This window comes from Bombyx mori, chromosome 15 (assembly GCF_030269925.1).
Source record: "Bombyx mori chromosome 15, ASM3026992v2".
Lineage (NCBI taxonomy): Eukaryota > Metazoa > Arthropoda > Insecta > Lepidoptera > Bombycidae > Bombyx > Bombyx mori.
In genome coordinates this window covers 407,303-433,532 of record NC_085121.1, presented here as the reverse complement: position 1 = coordinate 433,532, position 26,230 = coordinate 407,303, and the positions used below count along the sequence as shown (strand labels likewise).

General features: G+C 40.8%; 2 protein-coding genes and 1 long non-coding RNA gene across 4 annotated transcripts in view; 2 read left to right on the top strand and 1 right to left on the bottom strand.

Annotated features, from left to right (window-relative positions):
- Positions 1 to 26,230, bottom strand: part of LOC101745387 (protein crumbs) — a 60,903-nt gene that overhangs the window by 18,913 nt on the left and 15,760 nt on the right. Inside the window, exons 2-20 of the mRNA XM_038015815.2 lie at positions 20,914 to 21,087; positions 17,461 to 17,672; positions 16,234 to 16,423; positions 15,974 to 16,070; positions 14,614 to 14,765; positions 14,151 to 14,270; positions 13,554 to 13,673; positions 13,330 to 13,472; positions 12,039 to 12,213; positions 11,544 to 11,675; positions 10,822 to 10,950; positions 10,345 to 10,445; positions 9,357 to 9,476; positions 6,322 to 6,463; positions 1,436 to 1,543; positions 1,242 to 1,364; positions 730 to 878; positions 274 to 469; positions 20 to 209 (exon numbers count right to left, since the gene is read on the bottom strand). Coding sequence (XP_037871743.1) covers positions 20 to 209; positions 274 to 469; positions 730 to 878; positions 1,242 to 1,364; positions 1,436 to 1,543; positions 6,322 to 6,463; positions 9,357 to 9,476; positions 10,345 to 10,445; positions 10,822 to 10,950; positions 11,544 to 11,675; positions 12,039 to 12,213; positions 13,330 to 13,472; positions 13,554 to 13,673; positions 14,151 to 14,270; positions 14,614 to 14,765; positions 15,974 to 16,070; positions 16,234 to 16,423; positions 17,461 to 17,672; positions 20,914 to 21,087 — 2,773 coding nt within the window. The remainder of the gene's footprint in view (positions 1 to 19; positions 210 to 273; positions 470 to 729; positions 879 to 1,241; positions 1,365 to 1,435; positions 1,544 to 6,321; positions 6,464 to 9,356; positions 9,477 to 10,344; positions 10,446 to 10,821; positions 10,951 to 11,543; positions 11,676 to 12,038; positions 12,214 to 13,329; positions 13,473 to 13,553; positions 13,674 to 14,150; positions 14,271 to 14,613; positions 14,766 to 15,973; positions 16,071 to 16,233; positions 16,424 to 17,460; positions 17,673 to 20,913; positions 21,088 to 26,230) is intronic.
- LOC101740236 (nitric oxide-associated protein 1) lies at positions 1,933 to 6,250 on the top strand. 2 transcript variants are annotated; one of them, XM_062672372.1, is made up of 4 exons: positions 1,934 to 2,298; positions 2,588 to 3,039; positions 4,281 to 4,398; positions 4,852 to 6,250. In XM_062672372.1, the coding sequence occupies exons 2-4, from the start codon at positions 2,714 to 2,716 to the stop codon at positions 6,037 to 6,039; spliced, it is 1,632 nt and encodes a 543-aa protein (XP_062528356.1). In that variant the 5' UTR covers positions 1,934 to 2,298; positions 2,588 to 2,713; the 3' UTR covers positions 6,040 to 6,250. The 2 variants fall into 2 exon arrangements, with proteins under 2 accessions (XP_004928710.2, XP_062528356.1); XM_004928653.5 differs by having other exon boundaries at positions 1,933 to 3,039.
- On the top strand, positions 7,013 to 7,933 carry LOC134200147 (uncharacterized). The gene is made up of 2 exons (XR_009974930.1): positions 7,013 to 7,229; positions 7,526 to 7,933. It is a non-coding gene; the product is annotated as an uncharacterized LOC134200147 (long non-coding RNA).

Here is a 26,230-nt window from a genome sequence, read left to right as displayed (position 1 = left end):
GCCATGTGGCCGCACTCACCCGCTGGCGTCGTCGATGGCGAAGGGCTGGTAGAAGGCGGGCGGCAGCAGCATGGCGTCGTGCGGGCCCACCAGCACGGGCGGCGCGTCGGGCGCCAGGTACAGGCTGGCGTTGCTGCGCTCCAGACACACGCCGCCGAACTTGCAGGGCTCGCCCTCGCACTCGTTGATGTCCACCTCGCAGTTCTTGCCTGGCGACAACGCTGCACGTCAGTCGGCGCCGAGGGGGGGCGCGGCCGGCGGGCGGACACTCACCCGTGAAGCCGGGGTGGCAGGAGCAGCGGTAGTCGTTGAGCTCGTCCACGCAGGTGGCTCCGTGGCGGCAGGGCGCGGGCGCGCACTCGTCGATGTTGACGGAGCAGTCGTCGCCGGTGAAGCCGGTGCCGCCGCACTCGCAGCTGTAGCCGTTGAGCGCGTCCACGCAGCGGCCCCCGTGCTGGCACGGCTGCGACTGTGTCAGTAATTGTCAACTCAATGTATCAACTGAGGATACCAGTCGTGTTGTTCGCGACATTAAATTATTCTTGTTAAGTAGACTAATTGACGGTTCACTTAATAATAACTGGTTATCAAAACACATCACAAAGTGAATATCGGAGAGAAAGGCTCCGTCCTGGGCGAGGGGTGCCCGACCCCTGCTTCGTCCTACGCCCCAGGTCAGCAGCACCTGGCCTAATTAAGCAAAGTATAAACACAAGTGGCGGGGCGCACCTCGCAGTCGTCGATGTCGACCTCACAGCGCGGGCCGGTGAGCCCCTCCTGGCACTGGCAGGAGTAGGAGGCCACGCCGTCCACGCACGTGGAGCCCGCCGCGCACGGGGACGCCTCGCACTCGTCGATGTTGACCGAACAATCTTTACCTGACGGCCACAACGCGAAGGTTAATGGTTGCGCAGACTGGCGGACAGGCACTTCCGTCAACCGCGTAGGAGACGACAAGTTCTGCCGAGGGTCCGGCAGCTCGGCACTAGAGGGAAGTAAGACTCTGGTATCGTCGAACAAAGCTCGTAAAATATAGCCGTGCGGTGCAAATAATTAACCTGAACTTAATCTGTGGTATCTAATAAATTCACTTAATACTATATCTCAGATAAACATTCGTAACAACAACAAAACAAAAAAAAAACAAAAACAATAATACTATATTAGTTAGTGAAGTAATCCGACTCTAAATAGCTACCATTTTCTCTAAAATTAATAAATAATATACACAATAAACAAACCTTCAAAGCCCTCCATACAAACGCATTCGTAATTATTCTCCAAGTTCTGACATGTGCCGCTGTTTTTGCACGGCGACGAGAGACATTCGTCGATGTCTTGCTCGCAGCTATCGCCCGTATATCCTGCACGAACAAATATGCATAAATCAACTGATATCACAGACGGTAAATAAAAAAATAGTTGCAACACCTACCTGGCCTACAATAACACTGGTAGGAGCCTGGTGTGTTCACACAAACCCCGTTGTTGCATATCTTAGGCTTCATGGCGCATTCGTCAACGTCTGTCTCGCAATATCTACCTAAAAAACAATTACTTGTGAATGATAAATTATATAAAAATATTTCAAAAATTATTTAATAGTTTACCTTTGACAAACAAAAACATGAAAACCAATTTTACGTGTGCCATGTTAGTATGTGCTAAGTTAATTAAGTTATTAAATTTACAATTATAACGTCGAAACGATTCAAAGTTAAATTCATTTGCACATATTTCACAATCAGTTTACTCAAGTGTTGTTCCAATAGTGAACCGGCTGCAATAATACATCATTAATGAGAGGGGACGTCAAGGTGAGATAATTGATGACATACTATATCTTCGAGACAGTATTGTATAGATTTGCAATTACAAAAGAATGTATTTTAATCAATAATTCTCATAAAACATTGTTATAAATTGTTCTTTCTTGGATTACTAAAAACCGGTTTTGTTATGAATCCATCATTCATCTTATTCGTTAGGCACTATAGACAATATTACTTTGCTTCATCTGTCAAATTCAAAATTTAAATGACATTAGCGAATCAAATGTCAGTTTCTTGTAGTGCAGAGGTCGATGTGTAGTAATTGTAAATTGTCGTTTTGTAAAATTAAATTCCAGCTATCAAGTGTATAATTATGCATATACAATGTACCAATAGGCAATATAAATGTATAACATAAACTGCTTCGCATAATAATGATTCATTCAGTGAATAATATATTGAGGTTATGTCGAAGATGTATTTTTTTACAAAACAGATGTGTAAATCACACAAGTGCAGCTGAAAGGTTAGAAAGTGAGCGGAAACAAAATAAAAATAAACAGTTCGCATCATTACTACAAGAATATAAAGACAAAATTACGTTCAATTCATACTTGGAACATGAGAAATTGGAGCTCGGTTACTTCAAGTATTACCTAAAAACATTAAAAAGTGCACAGAGACAACACATAAAGGAATTTAGGGAGAAGTCCCTGCAACCAATACCAGTCTCACTGCAGTATTATGTCGACAAAGACAAGTTACTCAGAGATGATTTAATTGAAAATCAGCCTAATAGTGAAAATGTGTTCCAGTTACCTTTTGGAAAACCAACAAATGTGGGCCTAAGAAAAAATGAGGAAAAAAGACAAAAAATAAATGAAGCTAATGCAGAAATAAATAAGGAAGCAGAATTTAATAGATCTGGTATTGAAAAATGGATGACAAATTATGAATATTTTGATGATACTAAATATAAAGATTTTGAAGACAATGATGAAGTGAATAATGAATGGCATTCCTATTATGGTACTCCCGACCCTCTGGCAGCTGTATCAACAGTACCATGTGGAGGTTGTGGTGCTCTCTTACACTGTAGTGACCCTGCCATACCTGGATACTTGCCAAGTGAGATTTTCAAAGGTCGTGATAATGATGAACTAAAAACTATAGAGTGTCAGCGATGTCATTTTTTAAAGGAGTACAATATTGCATTGGATGTCAGTGTCGATCCTGAAGAGTATGAGAAACTGCTACAGTCTATTAAGTATATAAATTTTTATACCTTTTATAAAATAATAATTATTGTGCTGTATTTTCATCTTTATAATACATGATGAAAGCCCAAGTAAAATTCAAGATAATATAATACATAAATACATTTTTAAGACCTATTTCAAATGAATAACATAAATAAAAGTTGAATGTTGTTTGTTTGTAAGCACATAACTTCAAAAACAGACTCGAGTCTTTTATAATATTCATACCATAATTGTTCTAGTAATGTTTTTATTGAAAGAAATTCTGAATACTGATTACAGGTGGTAGGACCTCTTGTGAGTCCGCATGGGTAGGTACCACCACGGGACCTATTTTTGCCGTGAAGCAGTAATGTGTTTCGGTTTGAAGGGTGGGGTAGCCGTTGTAACTATACTGAGACCTTAGAACTTATATCTCAAGGGGGGTAGCGCATTTACGTTGTAGATGTCTATGGGCTCCAGTAACCACTTAACACCAGGTGGGCTGTGAACTCGTCTACCCATCTAAGCAATAAAAAACACTCAGGAAATTTAAAAAAGGGTTCTAAAAATAATCACCAGCAATTGATTTTAAATTTAACAGTACAATGTCTGTTGATTCAGATAGTTTGTAATATTTTGCTATGCACTGTATACTCAACATACATAATCATATATAAGTAGTTTACATACATATGTGTCTTTCAATCTTGATTTTCTATTATTTCATTCCAATGCTTCAAATACATTTTTTTCATCCCTTTTGACTGGGGTATGAATAAAATAGAGATAAATTGTTGAAGTATTTTTCATGACACTAGTGTTAAAGCTTGATTTCATTATTACTTGCAATGTCGAGTGGATTGCGTACTAAGTGCATAAACTACAACAACAATCATATTTCATTGAACATGTGCCAATGATCATCTCATCCAAGGTATTCAATTGTTATTGTATAGCTATAATTGTTAGATAACGGTCCATGAAGCAAGTAGAGAGAGAGAGAGAGAGATTTTACTAATTTAATCTATAATTATTTAAAACAATCAAAATCTTAATTATAGTTTACTGAAATGTTAATTTTCCTGCAAAAAGCAATTTGGGTGTTGATAAATACATATATTATGAACTCAGCATACAAGTATATACACTCACAGAATAGAAGTACATACACACACACACAAACACATAATACAAAGAAAAGTACACATATAAAATACAAGTATATGATCCAAGTTAAAATTTGAACTAAAATTCTTGTTTATTTCAGGCATGTAAAGTCTTTGGTTTTATTAATGGTGGACCTACTGGACTTCCCATGTTCATTGTGGCCTGGTATTGTGGACATCATAGGTACAAAAAGACCCATCATTGTCGTTGGAAACAAGGTAATAACTGATACATTTCCTGTTTAACACTAGTAGCACTATGGAAACAATGTGCAAATTCTTGTCTTGAATGAGATAATGCTGAAACGAATCTGAATTCATGTTGTGGCCCTGTTGATCTAGTAGACTGATTTCACATACCTCTTCCTGTACTATGCTGTATTTGTTCTGTATGTAATAAATAATAACAAACTATAAACTAATTTCTGAATTGTTTAGATAACAGAAAAAGCTCCAGTTTCACCTAGTGTTAAGTTGTCACAGGAGTTCATAGTTATCATAACCCACACCCAGCACCGAACTTGAGATATGAAGTCATAGTCTCAGTTGTATTGTGTGACAGCAGTCCCACCCTTCAAACCGGAATGCATAACTGATCGATAGTAAGGTGGCTTACAACTCTCCCTACCACTAGGAAAATTGATAAATTTTCGGTTATGGTATATTCTCCAGGTGGATCTCCTCCCAGGCGACAGTGTAGGCTACCTGAAGCGAATCAGAGAATCTCTCATCACAGAGCTGAAGAAAACCAAACTCAGTGAAGCCAATATCCAACATGTGGCACTCATCTCTGCTAAAACTGGCTATGGAGTAGAAGATCTAATTTCTGCATTATTTAAAAACTGGCTTTACAAGGGCGATGTATTCTTAGTGGGGACTACCAATGTAGGGAAAAGTTCACTATTTAATGCTCTTCTTCAGTCCGATTACTGCAAAGTCCATGCCGTAGATATCATCAAAAGAGCTACTGTGAGTAGATGGCCTGGAACCACACTCAATCTCTTGAAATTTCCCATCAACAGACCCTCGGGCTGGAAAATATATCAGAGAACAAGAAGGCTTCAATCTGAGTCAAAAATTATGAAAATCGAAAAGGATATACGTAAGGGGCAGTTGCACGGGCAAGTCCCGAGAGAGGCTCCGGCGCTCATAGGGCACATCGGTCGTACATTCTCGGAACTATACGAAGATCCGAACGATACGATAGCTGAAAAACGGAATTTGATGGTGCTGGACGAGAAACACGAACTGTTCGCTCGAAGTCGATGGTTTTACGATACACCAGGGGTCATTCACCCGGATCAAGTGCTCTCGCTTTTGAGTACCGAGGAACTGCTGCTGACTATTCCGAAGAGATTAATCAGGTCGCAGACTTACTACATTCATAAAGGCAATACGATTTTTATAGGAGGTTTGGCGAGGATCGACCACGTGACCAGCTGCGAGCCGTGTCGGTATACGATATTTTCCTCCGAGACTCTGCCTATCACCGTGGTTAATACTGAATACGCCAATGAGATATACGACAAGTTTTTGGGTACAGAATTATTTGCTGTGCCCTCAGGAGGTGAAGAAAGACTGAATACTTGGCCGGGGCTCACTAAACGGGTCGAACTTTTTGAATTCACCGGTGAAGGGTTTAGAGTTTGTTGTGGGGACATAGTGCTGTCTTCGATAGGGTGGGTGTCTCTCACTGCTCGAAAGGGAGCCAGGTGCAAGGTCAGGGCTTGGACACCCGAAGGTAGAGGCATACATAAGAGATACCCTTCCCTGTTACCATATGCTGTAAATTTAAAAGGAAAGCGAGTCCGAGATACTCCTGCTTACATGGTCGGGAAAACGTTTTCTGAAAACAAATAAACTAAGTATACAAATCCGGTTAATCCTGGTACTTACTGTGCAAGTTTGCAATTCCAGCCTTTTTTTTTTGTAAAAAAAGTACATATGCAAATTAGTTTTATTTTTAGTATTATATATACAATGTTCGTAAACTGATTTAGGTTTGAATCACCAATGTCATACCTGTACATGCATATGTAAAGAAAAGACTAAATAAATTAGGTTTATTACATATTAGCTTTTCTTTTTTAATTGAACACGTTTAAGTGTCCCTCGAGATGGATGGAGACGTAATGTAGTTACCGTTGTATCCGGGGCTGCAGGCGCAGGTGAAGTGCTGTGCGTCGAGCGGCGTGCAGGTGCCGTTGTGGCACGGCGCCCCCCCGCACGGCCCCCCGCCCTCCGCCGCCGCGCAGCTGTACGCGCCGCCCACCTCCACGCACTCCTGCGGTCCCCCGGCCCCGTTACAAACGAACAATATACGTTCATTTTTATTAAATACTAGCTGACCCGGCAGACTTCGTAGTGCCTCAATCGATAAATAAAATACCTAAACTTTTGTATAAAATAAACTTAAAACAAACAAAAGGAGTCCGTCCGACGGGGGACACATCAAAGGTAAAACAAAGGACACTGCCCAAAAGTGGGCCAAATTTGTGTCAAAACTTGTACTTGAAAAAGTATTCCTTATTTTTTCACGTTGTTTAGTTTATGTATCAAAATTTCTTTCACCCTGGAATTGTTTTACAAAAAAATAAATTACCTTTTTGATAACATCTGAAAACTGAGTACCATAGTTTTTAAATTCACCAATAGGCAGACAAAGGGCTTAGTCCATACAGCCTTATAGTAAACCTAAAAGCTGCCAAACGAAAGAGTTGTCTGTGACTTGAACAACAAATAAAAAAAAATTGCTAATGGTTATAATTCACAGATTTTTTTAGTTTATTTTTGTTCAATTCAATATTTATATATTGTAATAATTATTATTACTTAAAACCTTCGATCAACAATAGTAACTAGATTTCGGGTCGGTGCATAAAATCCGTCTCGTCAAATAACAGCGCACTTGAAATGTGAGCTCTTATTTTGTTTAGTTCACTTCAAACACAGCCAATGTCAACCCGTCTCACAATACCGCAGTGTGTATTCAAAAGTTGCAAAAATAAGGCCCGAAAAAGCAATTTAACGGCCGGAATATCTTACTTTCGGTAAGTACATGAAGTATAAACTATATTGTAAGCTTTAAACTTATAAATAATATTAAACTTTGAACAAAATTACCGATTTTTAACCACCGCTACAAATGTTGGCCAAGGCTCGGCCAACACATGGACAAACTTTTGCTTAACAGAACAGTAAATGCATGGAGTAGATTTGTGTTGTAATAATTTTTTAAAATTTGTTAGCAGCACTTCAAAATTAGTTGGTTAAAATTGGTTAATGCTGCTTTTGTGTCTGTTTGTTGGACTCTCATTAGATACTTAGCTTTGCATTTTTATTTTAGCTTTCCTAGCAATCACGTGTGCAGAATGGATCTCGATTGTCGCCAGAGAAACAAGAGATGACTTTTATAAGCCAGCTAATATCTCCGTTTATTGACACTGGACATCTTTGCCTTCCGTGCTCACGGCTACTGAAACGTGGCCGAAACATTGTAATAAAAATACCACGCTTGAAACCGTTTAAACGTTGTTTTATTATGTGCACTGGTCGCGAAAACTTAAAAATATATATTACACAAAAACGTAACGCTAATAAAATAATAAGTAATGTATAGATACTAACAAACATACATTTCCAAAACATAAAAAGTAAACAACTAAACTTTTACTTTAATTCATTAATAAATTATTTTAGTGTTAAGCGCGACTCCCTTACCTCCTGTAGTAAATAGAAATCGGCATTTCAAGAAGCAAAAATAAATAAAGCAAAACGATGTTAGTTCTCAGAGCAATTAAGGGAAAAGTTACTTTATTTGTTGCCTGTTAAGATTGATTTAACATTAAAAGTTGTTTAAAATATGTCTTTTTATTGGTAAGTGACAGGAGTAATTTATTGCTTTGCTCGTTTTATGTGACGAATGATCGTAAGTATTAGATAATGTTTTGGAGATTTGTGACTTTATTACTAGGTGCCATAGTTGTTATTAGTTTGAACGTAAAAGTGTTTCAAAACTTTTTTCTCCGTTTGTTAGTAAACGAATGTAGCTATATAAGTATATATTCACGCGGACAGTTTTTGCTTTAATTTTGTACGTATCCCTTTATCTAGTTACTATTATTGATCGCAGCTTAAAACCATGAATTATTTAATATTTTTAGACATTAATGATTCTATTAGTAAAAATCTCAATGGCCCACCATTACTTATTCTTATTATCTATGGTCAGAGAATTTTGGCAGCAACCTGAGTGAAGCGTCACTTGAAGTTTTATTTTAATGTTTTCTTAATAGTTTATTGTGATGTATAATATATAAATTGGGTGTTGTTTTGTGCATTAAACGTCAATAATCATTGTTCACGATTATTGAGGCATTGGAATAAAACTGGCTAACATAGCAGCGACTGTTTTTTTTTTTTTTTTTAAAGATAAAAATCTGCGGAAATTTACGCTCAGTCAATGTGGTATTCGTCGAGTTGACGTCAAAACTCCCAAAAAGTAATAAAAAGAGATACACCGGCTTTTTATTAACATGAAAATAATATAACTACGACGGACTAGGCTGTATAGGCTACGCTCTTTACCTGCCTATTGGCGAATTTAACAACAACAATATCGTTGCCGGCTTCCGGATTTTCATTTCCGAAAGAAGAGTCAAGAAAGTCCATTCTCAGAAACCACCTTCATTTTATTATTATTATGAGGATATAATAATAATAAAATTTACATAAGGGCTTATTTCTAGCAACATTAACAACAATTAACTTATTTAACACTGTAACCAATTATGAGAGCGATTATTGATGTCGAATTTGTCTATCAAATTAAGTTAAAACCATCATAACATGACAACTTTTTGTAGGGGCGCTATGACATGTCCTTCTTCAAACGAGGCTTGTGGAGAGTATTAAGCGGTAGGCAGCGGCTTGGCTCTGCCCCTGGCATTGCTGAAGTCCATGGGCGACGGTAACCACTCACCATCATGTGGGCTGTAAGCTCGTCTGCCTACAAGGGCAATAAAAAAAAACAGTAATTCCTTTTTATATATATAGATAACGCTTTTTGAGATAGTGGCAAGTAATTAGTAATGATATAAAGTGGACTCAATGTAAGCTATTTGACATTTGGCGTAGCGCAGTGTAGTTGTAACGAGCAGTAGCGTGCGGTGGGGTACCTGGTGCGGCGGACAGGGCACGGAGCGGCAGTCCTCGCACGCGCCCCCCTCCCCGCCCTCGCACATCTCGCACCGCGCGCCCCCCCACCCCGCCCCGCACTCGCAGCGGAACCCTCCCGACTGTACCGAACATTCATTATATTTATTATGCAGTTTATTTGTTACTGTGTCGACCGGACTCTGATCCAACCATTACTGGTAATAGTAGGGCTTCATGTGAGTCCGCGCGGGTAGGTACCACCGCCCTGCCTATTTCTGCTGTGAAGCAGTAATGCGTTTCGGTTTGAAATATGGGGCAGACTTTGGACGATAAAAACTTAGACTTATGTCTCATGTCTCAAGATGAATAGCAGCGTCTACGTGATGATGTTGATGTGTATGGGTTCTGGTGACTTCTTAATACCCGGTGGGCCGTGAGCTCGTCCACCCGTCTTAGCAATAAATAAATATACAAAAAACAAAACAATAGCCTAAGCTGGGATGTCCAATAAATTATAAATATTATCTATAGATCTTCAAAGAAAAAATCTACATTTTATTGAAAACAGAGTTTAACACTATAAACATATTTCATGAGTTTAATTTTCTCTTAATTGCAATATGATTTTTATATACATTTCACACACATCGAACTTTAAAAAGAAAGAAAAGAATTGTTTATCGTCAATTATTTAAATTGTTCATGATGTTCGCCGCGCGACCCACCTCGTGCAAACGTTAAGATTGAAAACCACTTCGAAAGTGTTAGCAATTAACATGAACATTTTCAATTAAATCAAATTTTTATGCGCAGAAATAATGAATGGTATATTAGCTGCTGTTTTTCAATATTAATGTTGTGCTAAATAATAATAGATTTTTTTAAATCTATGCGTGTATGCTATGAAGCATTTCGCGCACACTGAAAACACCTGAATACCAAAGGACAACTTCAAGCAACAAGGGGGTAGGCAGAGGGCAGCAAGGGAACAGTAGGGGGCACACTCACGACCAGGTCCACGCAGCTGAGGGCGTGCAGACAGGGGCCGGCCGCGCAGCGCTCGGGCTGCGGGTCGGGCGCCGCCCTGCCCCCCATCTCGCAGTACGGACCTGCCAGCGGAAACTCACTGCATAAGATTCTTTTTAACTCTTCGTATGTGGTCAAGTCTTTTTATTGGGGTCTACATATCTATAGTCCATAGATCAAGCGATCGCTTTAAGTCAAAAATCTTAATCCAGAAGCGGTCAGATAGATTTATATTACATTAGAACTCCTTACTTTTTTTTTTTTTTTTATTGCCTTTGTAGGCAGACGGGCATACGGCCCACCTGATGGTGAGTGGTTACCGTCGCCCATGGACTTCAGCAATGCCAGGGGCAGAGCCAAGCCGCTGCCTACCGACTGCCTGCTTACTGCTTTTAGCGTTCAATAATACAATAGACATCCGACCTCATGGCTCTAATGTCGAGCAGTAGCTGCACGCACCTCGGTACCCGGGCGCGCACGAGCAGTTGAAGTGGTCGGGGCCCTGCTCGCACGACGCGCCGTTGAGGCACACGCCCGCCTCGCACGCTGACTCCGCCCGGGAACAGTTCGGGGACAGGCCCGCCGCTCCTGGGGACCAGGGGGATCCAGGATAGAGGCAATAGAGGAAAACACACGTGTTATGTATAATTGGTATATCGTAATAACTTGGTTAATAACAATTAGTAATTAATTATTTTGTTGTGTATCGAGCGAGTCCCGAGCGTGGCGCCGACCGTTCTCAGTGGCGAGTCTGCGCAATGATTATTAATTATTAATACGTAAAAAACTCATTAATATTACTGATTAATTTGCAGACATGTATGAAAGTATTTTACTTTTTTTTTTTATTATTGCTTCGATGTGTGGACGAGCTCACAGCCCACCTGGTGTTAAGTGGTTACTGGAGCCCATAGACATCTACAGTGTAAATGCGCCACCCACCTTGAGATATAAGTTCTAAGGTCTCAGTATAGTTACAACGGCTACCCCACCCTTCAAACCGAAACGCATTACTGCTTCACGGCAGAAATAGGCAGGGCGGTGGTACCTACCCGCGCGGACTCACAATAGGCCATATCACCAGTGAAACTTGAACAAATGACGTAGGCTTACAAATCCTACATTTTGATTTGGTGTTGTGTGAAAGAGCTCAGAGTACCGTAACGCAATGCCATAGTTACCGTAGTATCCGACGTCGCAGATGCATACGGCTGGCCGGGGGACCGCGCCTCCGGGGACCGCACCCCCGGCGACCACGGCACCGGGGACCGCGCCGGGGGAGCCCGCACCCCCAGTCCCCGTGGTCGATGATCCTGTTGTTATGATATTAAATCAAATTATTTAGGAATTTTTTTTAATCAAATGAAATGAAATGAGACGAGGTAAAAAAAAATCTAGTAAAATGTCGAAATTTACCAAGATTTCAGTGGACTTTTTAAAAATACCCACGGTCCCTGGAAGACGTCCACATGAAGTGTTATTTGTATCGGTACAGCCCGGCTGTCTTAATTCAACCCGGATTCACTCATCGAAGGGTCTTGTACCATATTCTACCACAAAGAGTAGGAGGTGGATATTCAAGTAAAGATCATAGACGGCTATAACGAAAAGCAGCTATAACGACAGCCGGGGAGGCTACCGCCGCATACCGTATATACACTGAGTTATAAAATGACCTGCAGCTGAGCAGTGTGACCGCGGGGGACAGGCGAGGTCGGCGCAAGGCGAGGGGGGCGCGGGGGCAGCACACAGGGGCGGGAGGTAGCCGCGCGCGCACACGCACCGGAACCCTCCCCCCTCCTCCACGCATGCCCCTCCCGCTCCGCACGGTCCTGACGCACACGCCGACATCTACACACACAAGCCAGTGCATTATTCATGTAGAACTAATAACGATACCAAAAAGAACACACAGTATTAAGTTGAACGCACAAAATAAACTTAGTGAATATCAGACGTTCTGAAGACCTAAAACCTCCAGCGGAGTCAGGGCCGGCGCCCACAGACTAGCTATATATGCATCGGTCGTGAGGGACCGATCCCGGACGAGGTCAACAGGTTCTTCAGACAATAACGTTAAAGCTTTGCACACATTTGGGGACGACGCCCCAGTCTCCGGCGAAGGGAGAGTTCTGTCTCCACTGTGATTGAGAGCTTCCAAAAATATAAAATTACGAAAATGACAAGTTTCAAATTTGACATATAAAAAATTTGGTACTATACAACGGCTTGGTATTATGAGAGACTCCCAATATGAAGGAACCGCGGCACAAAAAATAAGCTCTTAAAATGTATTCGTTCGTACATATAGTTATTTAGTGATGGCGTGTGTTGTGCGCTGCACACGATCCTACTTATATCTATCACAAACCAATGCACAATGACGTCGTTATTCTAGAATAAATAATAGTTTAAAACAACTAACAAAATACGCTTTTATAGAAAATCCAACTAAAAAATAGAAAATAAATTTTAATAAATTTGAATTAAAAGTAGTGTAGGAAAAAATGATTTTATTGTAAAAAAAGCGTGGGGTGCTTTTCAGGATATTATAAAATAACCCTTCTACTCATATCTGTTCATAAAATATTTATAACTACTGATACCATGCACCCCACACTTTTTTTACAATAAAATCATTTTTTCTTATACTATTTTTAATTCAAATTTATTTTCTATTTTTTAGTTGGATTTTCTATAAAAGCGTATTTTGTTAGTTTTTTTTTTAATTATTATTTATTTTTCATTTTTAGTTGACTTTCAATTTTTTCAATATTTATTTTTAGTATTGAATTGTCATCGGTCCTTAATAAGTATACCAAATTTCAAGTTACGCGTTAAGCGACGTTTTGAAGGCGTCAAAATCATGTTCAAAGATTCCGTTACAATCCGTTACATACTAACATACACACGTCTGAAATTAATAAAAGCGTATTAAAAAGAAAAGTGAGTGTAGGTGGTACTGACCCTGTGGCAGTGCTCCCCGGTGTAGCCGGGCTGGCACGCGCACACGAACCCGCCGTACGTGTCGTAGCACACGCCGTGCCCGCACAGCGCGCGGTCCTCCTCGCACTCGTTCACGTTGGTCTCGCAGCGGGCGCCCGTGTACCCTGCGCACACACACGCTCAGTCGACGCTCGCCCGAGGGCGGGGCGGGGTGGAGGTGAGGTTGGGGGGGGGGTCGCACTGACCTGTGGCGGTGCAGTCGCAGGTGTAGTTGTTGACGGCGTCGACGCAGCGGCCCCCGTTAAGGCAGGCCGCGGCGCCCGAGCACTCGTCCACGTCCGTCTCGCAGTTACGACCCGTGTATCCTGCCGCCGCAGCCACAATACATTATCCGGTTAGTATCCACAGGTCGCGGGCAGGCGAGGAGCTGCTGATAGCACTTCCTCGACATCCGCCAGTTGTAAGCATTGCCCTCTAGTTCAGAGTTCTCTAGTTCACCTAGACTAACGGTAAGCGCTAGTTGGCAGTAGTAGTCTATGTACTCCATTGATCGCCTGACATGAGTCGTGAGATCGTCTGCCCCTCTTAGCTAAAAAGAACATATCGAAATGATGACGTCACCAGAGGACGCAGGCTCAGCGCATCATTTATATCGCTAACGCATCATTTCAATAAGTCATATCTACATAACACAAGTGTGCTCACGAGTGCTCACGGTCAACAGTCTGCAAAATACTTGCATTAAAGTCAGCTAAAGTGGGCATCAGCTAAAGTAATTTAGCCAGCATTTTATAATAAGTATGACGCGGCAGGTTTCAGTGACGCTAGCTGAGGACGGTTACCTGGCGGACAGGTGCAGAGGTAGGTGTCGCCGCCGGGGGGCACGCTGCAGCTGCCGTTGTTTCGGCACGGGCCGGCCACGCACAGCGGGTCCAGGGACACTTCCAGCTCGCAGTATGTACCTGGGGCATTAGGAAACGAGGTCGCTGAGATTAGTGACCGTGATCGATAATCGATTTTCTAACGTTTTAATTGAGTTAGGGGATTACTGAGAGACCAATATTGAGATAAAAATATTGAGTAAATAAAACAAATTAATAGAATCGTCTTTTAAATGAGTTAAATAGAGTATGTTCAGGTATGTGGCTGGCTATATTTACAATAAAAACCTTACAGATACACAAATTCTGAAGAACAGATTCGGTCTATCGAATTATAACGTTTGCTTTATGGTAGATGTTCAGTTTATCGTTAGCTACGGGTGCAGAGGGGACCGAGTAAGTAAAGGTGTCGCAGAAAGGGTACCGTGGTAGCCAGGAGGGCAGTCGCAGCTGTAGTCGCCGCGGCCGTCCTCCACGCAGCGCGCGCCGTGGCGGCACGCGGCCGACGCGCAGGGGTCGCCGGCGTCCACCTCGCAGTTGTTGCCCGTGTAGCGCGCTGTGCAGTGGCACTCGTACCTGCGGCCCCACCACCGTCTCACGCGCTTGTCTACCCTACCCTACTTACCCTCGCGCAGAAATATACTCGTCAAACAGAACGCGTACTTAGTGCTGCGTTTTAACGTGGCGCTCTATACATGTCACACAAATTGACGAGATGAGCCCAACGCTCCTTGACGCAACGTAACGCCAAATCATAGTGCCTTTCGATAGCAGTGTGAAAATTTAAAAGTATTAAGATGTCGAGTGATTCAGATGTGGCATTGTATAAACATGGGTATTTCCTGACTAATTGTATAAATTTTTCGGGCATTATCCAGTATTTTAATACACATTAACTCGGACGCTAAAATAAAATTTGTAAAAAATTACAACGCCTGAAGTCAAAGCGTCCTAACGCCAGAGCGTTGCGTACTTATAGCGCTGAGGCTCTGTTTGACGGTATGTTACCATAGTAGTACAACTCATCTCGGCGTCATAGCGCGCCGTCAGTTTAGCGGTCTGACGCGCGCTAAGTACGCGTTCTGTTTGACGAAGCCTTTACGCTCTGACGCGCGCTAAGTACGCGTTCTGTTTGACGGAGCCTTAAAGGTACGCGTCCATGATTTCACATAGAGCTGCGTCCACTATCCGCGTCGCTCGCACCGAACGCCGGCATTTATGAGCAAACAATACAAAGCAAAAGAAAATCCGTTGCGTGCGGACCAATGGACGCGTACCTTAAGAGTACGCGCGTGATACACTTGCAATCTCCTTCACACGCTTGCAAATGACGGTGACGTCATAAAACATTACGTTCGCCCGCTCTTTGTCGTCTGACAAGCAACCCTCTCACCAGATTTAAACGTTTCAATCTTATTCCGTTTCTGTACTGATAAAGCTTTGCTGTTGCACTAACATAAGTTTTGAATATAAAAGTAAGAAAAACTTCAGCTTTGACTAAAATTTGATATCTGTTAGGAACTTGCTGGACGCGTTGAGTGACAGTTACATTATCAAATGAAAATACAAGATCACTGTAGAACAATTAGAAGGCAATTTAAATACAAAAAGCTTCTGTCGTCATTACCGGAGCCCAAGACATCACGAACATACCGGATCTGAACACCGGGAGGGTCGCATCTTTCGATCCGAGTACACGCCGCGTCTCACCCATTAGACTACGACGACTGTGGACCATTTCTTTTATTATCATTTCTAGTGTACAATAACAAAATATTGGTTACCTGTCATGTCTAGATATACAAGTGCCGTGTCTCATGCAGGGCTCGTTGTAGCAGTGGTCCTTCGGCGGTATCCTCAGTACGTCCTTCCTGTCGATACCTGTAATCAATGAATATTCAAGTTAGCATGGCAGGCTACATTTCAAAAACAATTTAGCTAGTTGTCATATCCGATGAGCACCAGAGAATCTGTTCAAATACAATACTTCAAAGGTTTTTTTCCAGTCAAAACTGGGTTATCGATATAGGAAAATTGAACTTACATTCGTCTGTGGTCAATGGGCAGTTTCCGAACACAACATTCCTGAGTTGTGCTCCGGCCGCGTGGAACTCGAGCTGAGGTCCTTCGTGGATGCAGCCGCTGAACACATTGCCAACCAACACGACGGCCCCACCCGCCTCTAGCGCACCAGGCGACAGCAGCTCAGGGTTCCATGTCACGTTCGAAATCACCTGGAATTGAAGATCTCATCAGTCATGGCAGCCACTTTGAAGCGAGTAGAAGCGAATTATTATCCTTCGATTAGAGAAGGACATCTATACGATTCAGGTAACGTTATACCTTTACAATGTTTTTCCAATACGGACCTCCTAATACTCAAAAGAAAAGAAGAGTCTGCTAATAACAACTAAGCTCTAACCCGTTTAGTCCTTCAATTACAAGTTACAAGTTTTAGTTTGAAAATATAACGAATTAAACAGCTGCATATAAGGTTTGTGAAATCGACTCCAATGGCCAGCGGTGTAACAGTTAACGACATGTATTCATATCAAAATGGTGGACAGTGCACACGTAGTCTATGGGGGCGCGGGCGCCGGCACCAACGATGCCGCGGCTGCCCTAGCTAACAACTTCATTTATCGATCAACTTTTTTCTACTGTGCAACAGTTGACCTTGAACATTTTAATCTTAGGTTTTACTTTCAATTGATCACTAGCATAGAAAATTTTGTTTATTACAAATCAAATCTACACACATTTTGGTAAATTTCTCAAACGAACATTTCCTTGACACAAATTTTACGGTTGTTTTTATTAAAAACCAGGAAATCAAAACACTTTTTTCGTAACTCGTAGATAGCGTTAGCGACGAGCACTTCATAATTGCGAAAAATCATGCAAATCGTCTGTCCGTTGAGACGCAGAAATTAGTTTCTATTGTTATTCCCGTTACCAGTAATGTATTTTGTAAATAGGTTACATCAATTTCTGTCATTAAATTTTTAAAATATAATATGTATATAATAATATACATAAAAATACTACTTACATTAAACTAAATTTAAAATATAAATATCACAGTCTTAAATTTGAATTTTAAGAACCACATGATCGATTAGCTATCCATAGTGTATGCACTTGATATCTCAGCTCAAGTTGGTCTGTAGACAAGAGCCTACAGACGACATACAAACATATAGAAACTAAGAAAGGTTCAAATTCGCTGATACCAGTAGGTATATACTGTATCCAAACCGGCCGTTCTCACCTGCGTGTCTCGGTCTACTTCGAGCAATAAGGACGGTGGGTTCGGTTTGTAGCGGAGGGCGACCCAATGCCACCTGTTGTCCAGCGTCTCCTTCACCAGGCCCACCTCCCTGTGAGGCTGCGCGGGTCTTGCCCAGGACACGACCACTTGTTCATACAATGCGGTCACGTGTAACGTGTAACCTTCGAACCTTTGTGAAAATAGCTCCCCTCCTGAAATAACAGAAGATTTAACTTTAATCAATATTTACTTTTTTTTATTGCTTAGTTAGGTGGACGATACCATGGCCCACCTGGTGTTAAGTGGTTACCGGAGCCCATAGACACCTACGACCTAAATGCCGCCACCCACCTCGAGACATGAGTTTTTGGGTCTCAGTTTTTACAGTACATTGTCGCGAGTGTTCTTCATTAGACGAATTTAATCCGATTCACAGCTCGACGAGTACAAGAGACGTCAATAGATATTTACAATCATTATTAGATACCAAAAGTGCACTTATTTTGAATGCCGAATGCGTTGAATTTAGTATGCTAATCTACAACTTAGTATATTATAATACATTTAGCTATAATTCAGGAACAGTCTAAATACTTTTAAACAAATACAAGCTTATCTCGTTCGGCACACGTGAATCATAGATTTGCACAAAATGATGCAACTTGCAACCAAAACGCCTGCTAGCTACTCCACAAATGGGCCTCTTAGAAGAATAGCCTAGACAATTCTTACATTAGCTCGTCGGAACGTCTGCTGTCTCTGTAGACAATCAGGTGTTCAAGGTCCAATGAACGCGATCGCGGCCTAGCAGTTTGAATTGCGCCTAAAGCTTGCTGGTTCGAAGCTAAGCAAGTGCTCAGTTTTTCTGAGCTCACATTTACGTGACATTGTGAGATATGTTTAAGAGTCTCTTCATTTAGCATAACTATTTATATACTTAAAAATATAATCGTGTCGTTTTTTGTAACGGGGTTGTGTAGTCATTTGTTTTTATTCCATAAAGTTGGAAAAATGATAGAAATTTGATACCAATTAGGAATAATGGCCGTCACGCGTCGAACCTCGCGTCGAGGCTAAGCGCACGGATTTTTAATTCACTGTATTTATGTAGCTGTGCAGTGCGAATGTGCTGTTCCGCCAGATTATTGCGATACCTATTTACATATATCGAGTACCCTTTTCATGAAGATATCTATTAATTTTTTATTTATTTTGTTTTTTTCTGACGGTAAAGAGTACTTAGCGTAGACCAAGTTCTTGTTTCGATTTCCTCAATAGCAGGTTAGCTTAATGTAACATATCCAATTATTTTGACACAAAATTAAGCGTTCACAGAATTACCAGGTCGAATTTTCCAATGCTTGAAAAAAATGTTAACCACAAAGTTTAAGCGACAATCCGACAATATTATAAGTGTAGAATCAGAAAATAAAAATAAGAGTAATTTAGGTTTTAAATCACTTAGAACTAAAACAGAAGGTGTCAGTTAGGAAGCTTCTACATATGGTAGGTCACGTTGTATGTCCTCAAGAGTTCTGGCATTGCTGAAGTCCATGGGCGACGACAACCACTCACCATCAGGTGGGCCGTATGCTCGTCTGCCTGCAAGGGCAATAAAAAAGAAAAAGAAAAAAAATAGTCTGCGTATCTTCACCACAAGGCAATCGTGGGTTTCTCTTTGAACTTTACACCGTACGCTTGCGTCAATCAAGCCAATCGCTGGTGCCTCGTCTGCTTGAAGACACAAGCCATACTCCGCCATACAGTCAAAAATAAAACCTCACAAGTTATTCGAAGTGTATCTTTATGTCTGTGGTACATAACGCTAAAAATATTCAAAGTAGCAAATTATTCAAATGAGCATAATATGGTAATCAATACCGAATGAATCACACATCGAATTCCATGCGACTGCGTTTGATGATTTGAAACAAAATATCATATAATATCAGAATGTGTTCATTTATTTAATGCATTCTTTTTTTGTATTTCAAGGCTAAAAACCATTTAATTTCTTCGTCGTAAATGACATATCGAGTGGATGGCACCGTTTAATAAAATCAAACCCGCGAAAACTATAAATATATCGTTGCAATATGCATTACGAGTACATCGGTCGTTTTACCCACGACGCCACAGCCGCTTGTCTTACATAAGCAGTACATTTACTTCATTAATGAAACAGACAAAGGATACATATTCGTAAAATCAAAGTATGGTGGACCGCATATATTGGAACGGAATTAAAAGAAACTCCTTTCTCCTAAGATCGTGACGTGAGTCGTATGGACCGGTTCGTCGTGACGTAATCAGGGTAACGAATGTGGGCGACGGAGCACACAGCATATCGTTCACATGTTAACCGATAGTAAACACGTAGTACCGCATATGATCGAATATTGTAACACTAACTGCCACTAACACCGCCTACTATCGCTTGGTTCGTCAATTGTACTACAATTCGCGGCGTTACCAATAATTTCTTTGCTTCTCGTGGTCACGATCGACTAATTTTATTTTAGTTTTGTAGTATTATTCAAAACACAAACAGTCATTACATTAATAACAGTAAGCAATAATACAAAAAGCACTTAAGGTAGCGGATCCATAATTGAATGATACTGTGACATATATGGTAGTAGCACTGCACCAGAAATGCAACTAATTCGCATGTTTCAAAACACACGTTCAACTAGAGCATGGTATCGGGTGACTACTGAAGCATCTGACCAAGTCTATGGAAGTAGCTAATGACAAATGAACCTAAAATGGCGTCTAAGGCAAGAAAGGTTCTGTGGCGGGCAGCCATCATACATCATACAACACAAGATATCTGACATAATATGCCTGAATCTCGCTTACGACAACATTTTTAAGATAAGCTTGCATATATACAAGTTTCAAACAACAACATTCGGACCGTCATGTCAGTCTACCCAGCAATATCATCCGCTCAGTGGAAGATCTTCCCTTTGTCGTATATATTCCACACTGGTGACCCCGACGTGATATATCCAATATACGTAGATCGATAGTCGATATATTCCACAGTTCTAACACATATTTTTGTTGATGCCATGGCATGTAACACATTTGGTAGGCGGTGGTATGGCTGTGTTCCTGATATTAGTAAAGTCCCTGAGCGACGCTAACCACTCACTGACAGATGGACCTTATGTGATCATCTGTTTGTTACAAAGGAAATTAAAAATAACAGTGATATGGTTAAAAACCTTTCGTGTCATTGTTTACCTTTTACTTTACTATACATAAAAATGTCAATAAGTTTAATAATCAAATTGTTGTTGAATAATTTATTAATACAACGAAAGTACTCGAGCGAGTCCAATAGATGCGATAATACATTTCATTGAAGTGCACAACCGAACTATAAGTTACAAGCATTCGAGTGAATCCAAATAAACAATAAAAAAAAATATTTTTCCAACTTACCAACACAAGTTCTAAAACTAAGTCCAACAAGTTGCTTCAAGGAAATGGGCCTGGATAGTCTGATATAAGAGCTGCCGTTGAAGTAGGCCTCTGGTCGATCGGAAGGTCCGACGGGCGCCGCTGCGAAGCTACCAGGAGTTGTCGCCAGCGTATACGTCAGGAATATGAAGCAGCCTGGAACAAAGACGGACGAATTATGAAAACTATACCACCAAACATTGTGGAAACGCCTAAATCTCTTCGGCAATCACAATATCTATCTGATGCAAATAATTTAACTAGCGTTTAAAAATTACAGTAGCTTGCTTATACATAAAGATTTTCCAGAAGAAGTTTCGCGTTTTGCACTGAACAAATCCAAATACAATAGATAGCTTCCCGGTGCCGAAGAGAACGAAAAAGCGTGCATTTGTTTCGTATCACTGTCGAGTTTATTGATACCACGACACACTCATGAAGTTTTTTTATTGCTTAGGTAGGTGGGCGAGCTCAAGGCCCACCTAGTGTCAAGTGGTTACCGGAGCCCATAGACACCTAAAACGTAAATGCCGGCACCCACCTCAAGACAAGTTCTAAGTCTCCGTTTTTACAGTACAACGCCTGTCGTACCCTTCAAGCCGAAACGCATTAACATAGTGTAACAACAGTTTTATGGATAGCCGCTATTGTCAGTAACTGCGAAGGCTTGTTGAACGGGGACATCCACATAGTAGAAGCCCTAGTATTAACTCTTTCGTAGATTTACTTACGTCAAGAAAAACGAATAAGGCCATGACTGAAAGAATGGACATACGCAGTCATGAACTAATCACATGACTCCTCCAAGGTCTAAGTCACTTTCCGTCCGATTGGTTTCATGGTTTTATTTGTTTACTGATGCAGAAAATAGTACTGAAATATCATTGAACAACTAATTACTAACAACAATTTGTTTACAATATTTCTTATGGGTTGTGCTTATCCAACTATGCCGATAAAGATACTGGCTGTTCTATTAGGGTGCAAAAAAACATAAAGTTTCACGTTATTTAGCACAATGTTCATGTTTAGATTAATAGCACTTGTCGTCCATGACCACAAAAACTGTAGTGACGGAAGATGTAACTTTAAAATTAAGCACATCTAAGTGAAAAATCGAATCCAAACAAATGTTATGTCCATCCTTCATGTACTGGAGCCAACAGTTCCTTCCTCCAGTGAAGGTAGCAACTTGAGATCTCCAGCACACTAGAAGTAGCGACCGGTTTAGGGTTTGCGACGGGCTTTGAATTTTAGTTTTTTTTTGCTTAGATGGATGGACGAGTTCACAGCCCACCTGGTGTTAAGTGGTTACTGGAGCCTATAGACATCTACAACGTAAATGCGCCACCCACCTTGAGATACGAGTTCTTAGGTCTCAAGTATAGTTACGACGGCTGCCCCACCCTTCAAACCGAAATGCATTACTGCTTCACGGCAGAAATAGGCACGGTGGCGGTACCCACCCGCGCGGACTCACAAGACGTCCTACCACCAGTAATTACGCAAATTATAATTTTGCGGGTTTATTCTTTATTACACGATTTGATTTAGTTCACTAATATTTTTGGAATCTTCATATATTTTCATTTTGATGCGTTCTACATCTACCAAAATCTTCTTAAAGATTCTTATTTAACAAGCGCGAAATACGTTAATGACGTCCCATCTCGTCATCTCAAGTGTGGGTACGGTTAGGTCGAGGACAGCCTTCTGCCCCTTTTCCTTGCGAGAGCTTCGGACCGGTCGGACAAGTCCGGCTTAGCTTATAAAGCAGTAGTCATACATCAAATAAAGTTATATCCGCTGCGTATTCATGATATAAGGGCTATTCTACCTTTCGAATCGCATAATTTAATTAAAAGGAGACAAGACGACGCGGACGGCACGAACCCGCATCAGCGCGACACATGGTACTACAAAAACATTTCCTTCTGAACAACATTGCAAAGTGAGGATTTTAATCAACTATCCAACCTAAGCATTTTAGTTCTGCGTGTTCAATATTTTACATTATCTCATTAAAAAACTATGTAATCATAAATATAACCGATCAACAAAAACTTATTTGAAATCTGTTTATTATTAAGGAAGACGTCAGGTTTTTCATTTGATCATAGACATGGGGCACTGTGGTAAATAAAACGATGTCACTATCCGCTAATCTAATTATTACACAAAGATTTGCGTAAAAACCAATATTATTTATCGATTCCCACCGAAAATTTCACATCAATATTTCAGCCTACCCTAGTTTATTAGCCTGATTGATTCTTCAATGCTGTGTTTATCAGGCATATTTAATTCTCTCAAAGCTTGTGAATTTTAAGCACAGCAGTATTAAGTTTTCCGGAATGATTCTGGAAATGCTGATTTTTTTACATTTACCCGAAAATTCAATGATTTTGAATAGACCAAACTTACCCAAAACAGGCCAAACGCTCTAGAGATTCCACCGTGAGTGTATAACGTCATCGAATCGATCAGTACCGCAGAGCAGGCTGTTGGACACACAGTCATGATGAATGTGTTGCACAGAAACCCACACCTGTAGCGCATAACCAGGTCACCAGCGAACGACGCGAGGTAACAGTGGAACGAGTCAGTTTCTTAACGTTTAAACACGATTTTTTGTTAAATTCGGTGCTAGACATAATATGCGAGATCTTGCGAAAATCTGAATATGAATAGACAAGTGTCTGGCCTGACGTGTACGGGCAGGATGAAAACTCAATACGGTATTTATTCACGCTGCGCTCTATTACTGAAGGTTTGCGTTGCACAGTGAAAATGTTGTCTCTACGTTTCAGTAGATTCGCTTTGAGCATGACCAGCACAATATTAAATACTGAATATAACATTTCAATGAGATTTTAAATGCAATAAAGATAAAAAATAAAGATTTTTTACTGATGGTAGGGCCTCTTGTGAGTCCGCGAGGGTAGGTACCACCGCCCCACCTATTTCTGCCGTGAAGCAGTAATGCGTTTCGGTTTGAAGGGTGGGGCAGCCGTTGTAACTATACTGAGACCTTAGAACTTATATCTCAAGGTGTGTGGCGCATTTACGTTGTAGATGTCTATGGGCTTCAGTAACCACTTAACACCAGGTGGGCTGTGAGCTCATCCACACATTTAAGCAATAAAAAAAATTAGCGACGACACATTTTGATCGTAAATAAGTTTTGGTGCCAGTGAAAACGCTCTCAATTACGAGTTTAATGTCTTTATACTTAGCTTGAGTGCTATATATAACACATCCATGGCACCCATAAGCCACACTAAGGTTAGAAACCATTACGCCAGTGCCTAGAACGGTCTAAGGTTTGCGTGGGCGGATATTCTTTATCCTTATCGATTGCATAGTCCATCAATAAACCTAGTTTACGACTATAAACTGAACGATAAGACTGTAGGTAGATAGGTAAAACCATTAACCTCATATTCTCCACATTCCCTCACAAAGATCTGATGATTCGCTGACACGTTCAGGAAATAACTTTAAAAATGATGTAGTGCGTATATTGACATAACAGTAATGTTTGGATACTCAAGGATTAGAAAACGATTGAATTCCACTTTATTCGCCAGAACACGATAAACAATTTAAGACCAATGAGGAGCAGATGAACACAAATGCAACATCTATTGGAACTTAGATATTACGTGAATACCGCTGCCAAACTTCAGACATGGTAGCCAGCGGCTTGGCTCTGCCCCTGGCATTGCTGACGTCCATGAGCGACGGTGACCACTTACCATCAGGTGGGCCATATGCTCGTCTGCCTACAAAGGCAATAAAAAATAAGAAAAAAAAATCAAGTTCGTGTCTTCGTTATATGGTATAGCTGCTGTAATGCATAACGCATTGTACCGATATGTGCGGAATCAGAATATTACGTGTTCCGTATCATCTTCTCCTTTCCTCTCTTGCGTCGATAGTTCTCAATGCTAATCCTTTAATGACTTTCTCCTGGTTATCATGTGCCAACTTTACCTATCCTAGGCTGTGCGTATCATACTCCACCTGATTTTTTTTAAACAATATCGTTCCATCGCTGGACCTATTGCACCCACAAAGGTATAATATCATGACTGGGAATACAATAGGCATCTTAACTAACGACTACTTAATGAACTTGTCAAATATATAATGCTAAAATCATAAGCCCCGTTCCACAATGCCGTAGTTGAGTAATAATTGTAATGAATGAGCTTTCTAAAACTACATTCGGTCGTGTGCTGAAACGGTCGTGCGTAACCACCAGATTCGGTACAAGTGAGACAACATACAAATAATTTCTGTGGAATTTTCTCGTAATTGTCACGACTTTTGCAAAAACTTTGAAATTGATTGGAATGATTTTATTTAGTACTTACAAGCTCGTTGTCTTTTCAAAATTTCGCTTATTCTCTAATTCGACTGGTTCATATAACGATTTTGAAATTATTAAGGCCCAATTTATGTACGGAACGAAATATACGATTCAAAAAAAAAACGTACAGCCCGCAATAAATAAATAGTCCATACAAATAATATTTTTTTCTTGTAAACAAAGAAAACCAGTTACTTTATTGCAACGCGTAGGTATTTCACGTTAAAATCATTCTTGTAGAAATTTCTACCCTCAAAATTAAATGTCTTTCGTTTTTTTTTAAAAAGGAAAATTGTAATTTTTATGGCGATGCTTTTGTGCACTACAATCTTTTTTTCTGCTTCAACAACCATGCTTAAATTTGGTCACACTGTGTGGAGGTTTGTATTTGAAATTGGTCACATCGTCCCTGTAGTTGGAACACGACAGATTCTAGCGCCGATAGTCAGTCTAGCTAGTGATCGAGTTACGATCGATTTACCACGAGAATGACCTCAAATGAACTCGTAGTTGCGACATTAGGAGTGTATGTACTGTATTGCATACCAATAAATTTTGAGTTTTTTTAATTGTATATACCGGTGCGCTGTTATTTTGAAACATTGAAATATGCCAAGAAGGCTGGCTCTGCACATTTTGAAATCCATCATGATGATAAAACTTAAAATCTTAAACTGAATCAAAATCAATTCAACTTAAATCTTCTCTCTCTGGGTCTGCGGAGGGACTTCGGTTCCCTCTGTATTTTGTACCGTATGTTCCATGGGGAGTGCTCTGAGGAATTGTTCGAGATGATACCAGCATATCGTTTTTACCATCGCACCGCCCGCCACCGGAGTAGAGTTCATCCATACTAGCTGGAGCCACTGCGGTCATCCACAGTGCGTTTCCAGAGATCTTTTTTGCCACGTACCATCCGGCTAT

Coding starts and splice junctions, on each gene's coding strand:
- LOC101740236 (XM_004928653.5), top strand. CDS start 2,207: ATGATTCATTCAGTGAATAATATATTGAGGTTATGTCGAAGATGTATT. Junction 3,040..4,280: donor AAACTGCTACAGTCTATTAA/GTATATAAATTT, acceptor TGTTTATTTCAG/GCATGTAAAGTCTTTGGTTT. Junction 4,399..4,851: donor TCATTGTCGTTGGAAACAAG/GTAATAACTGAT, acceptor TATATTCTCCAG/GTGGATCTCCTCCCAGGCGA.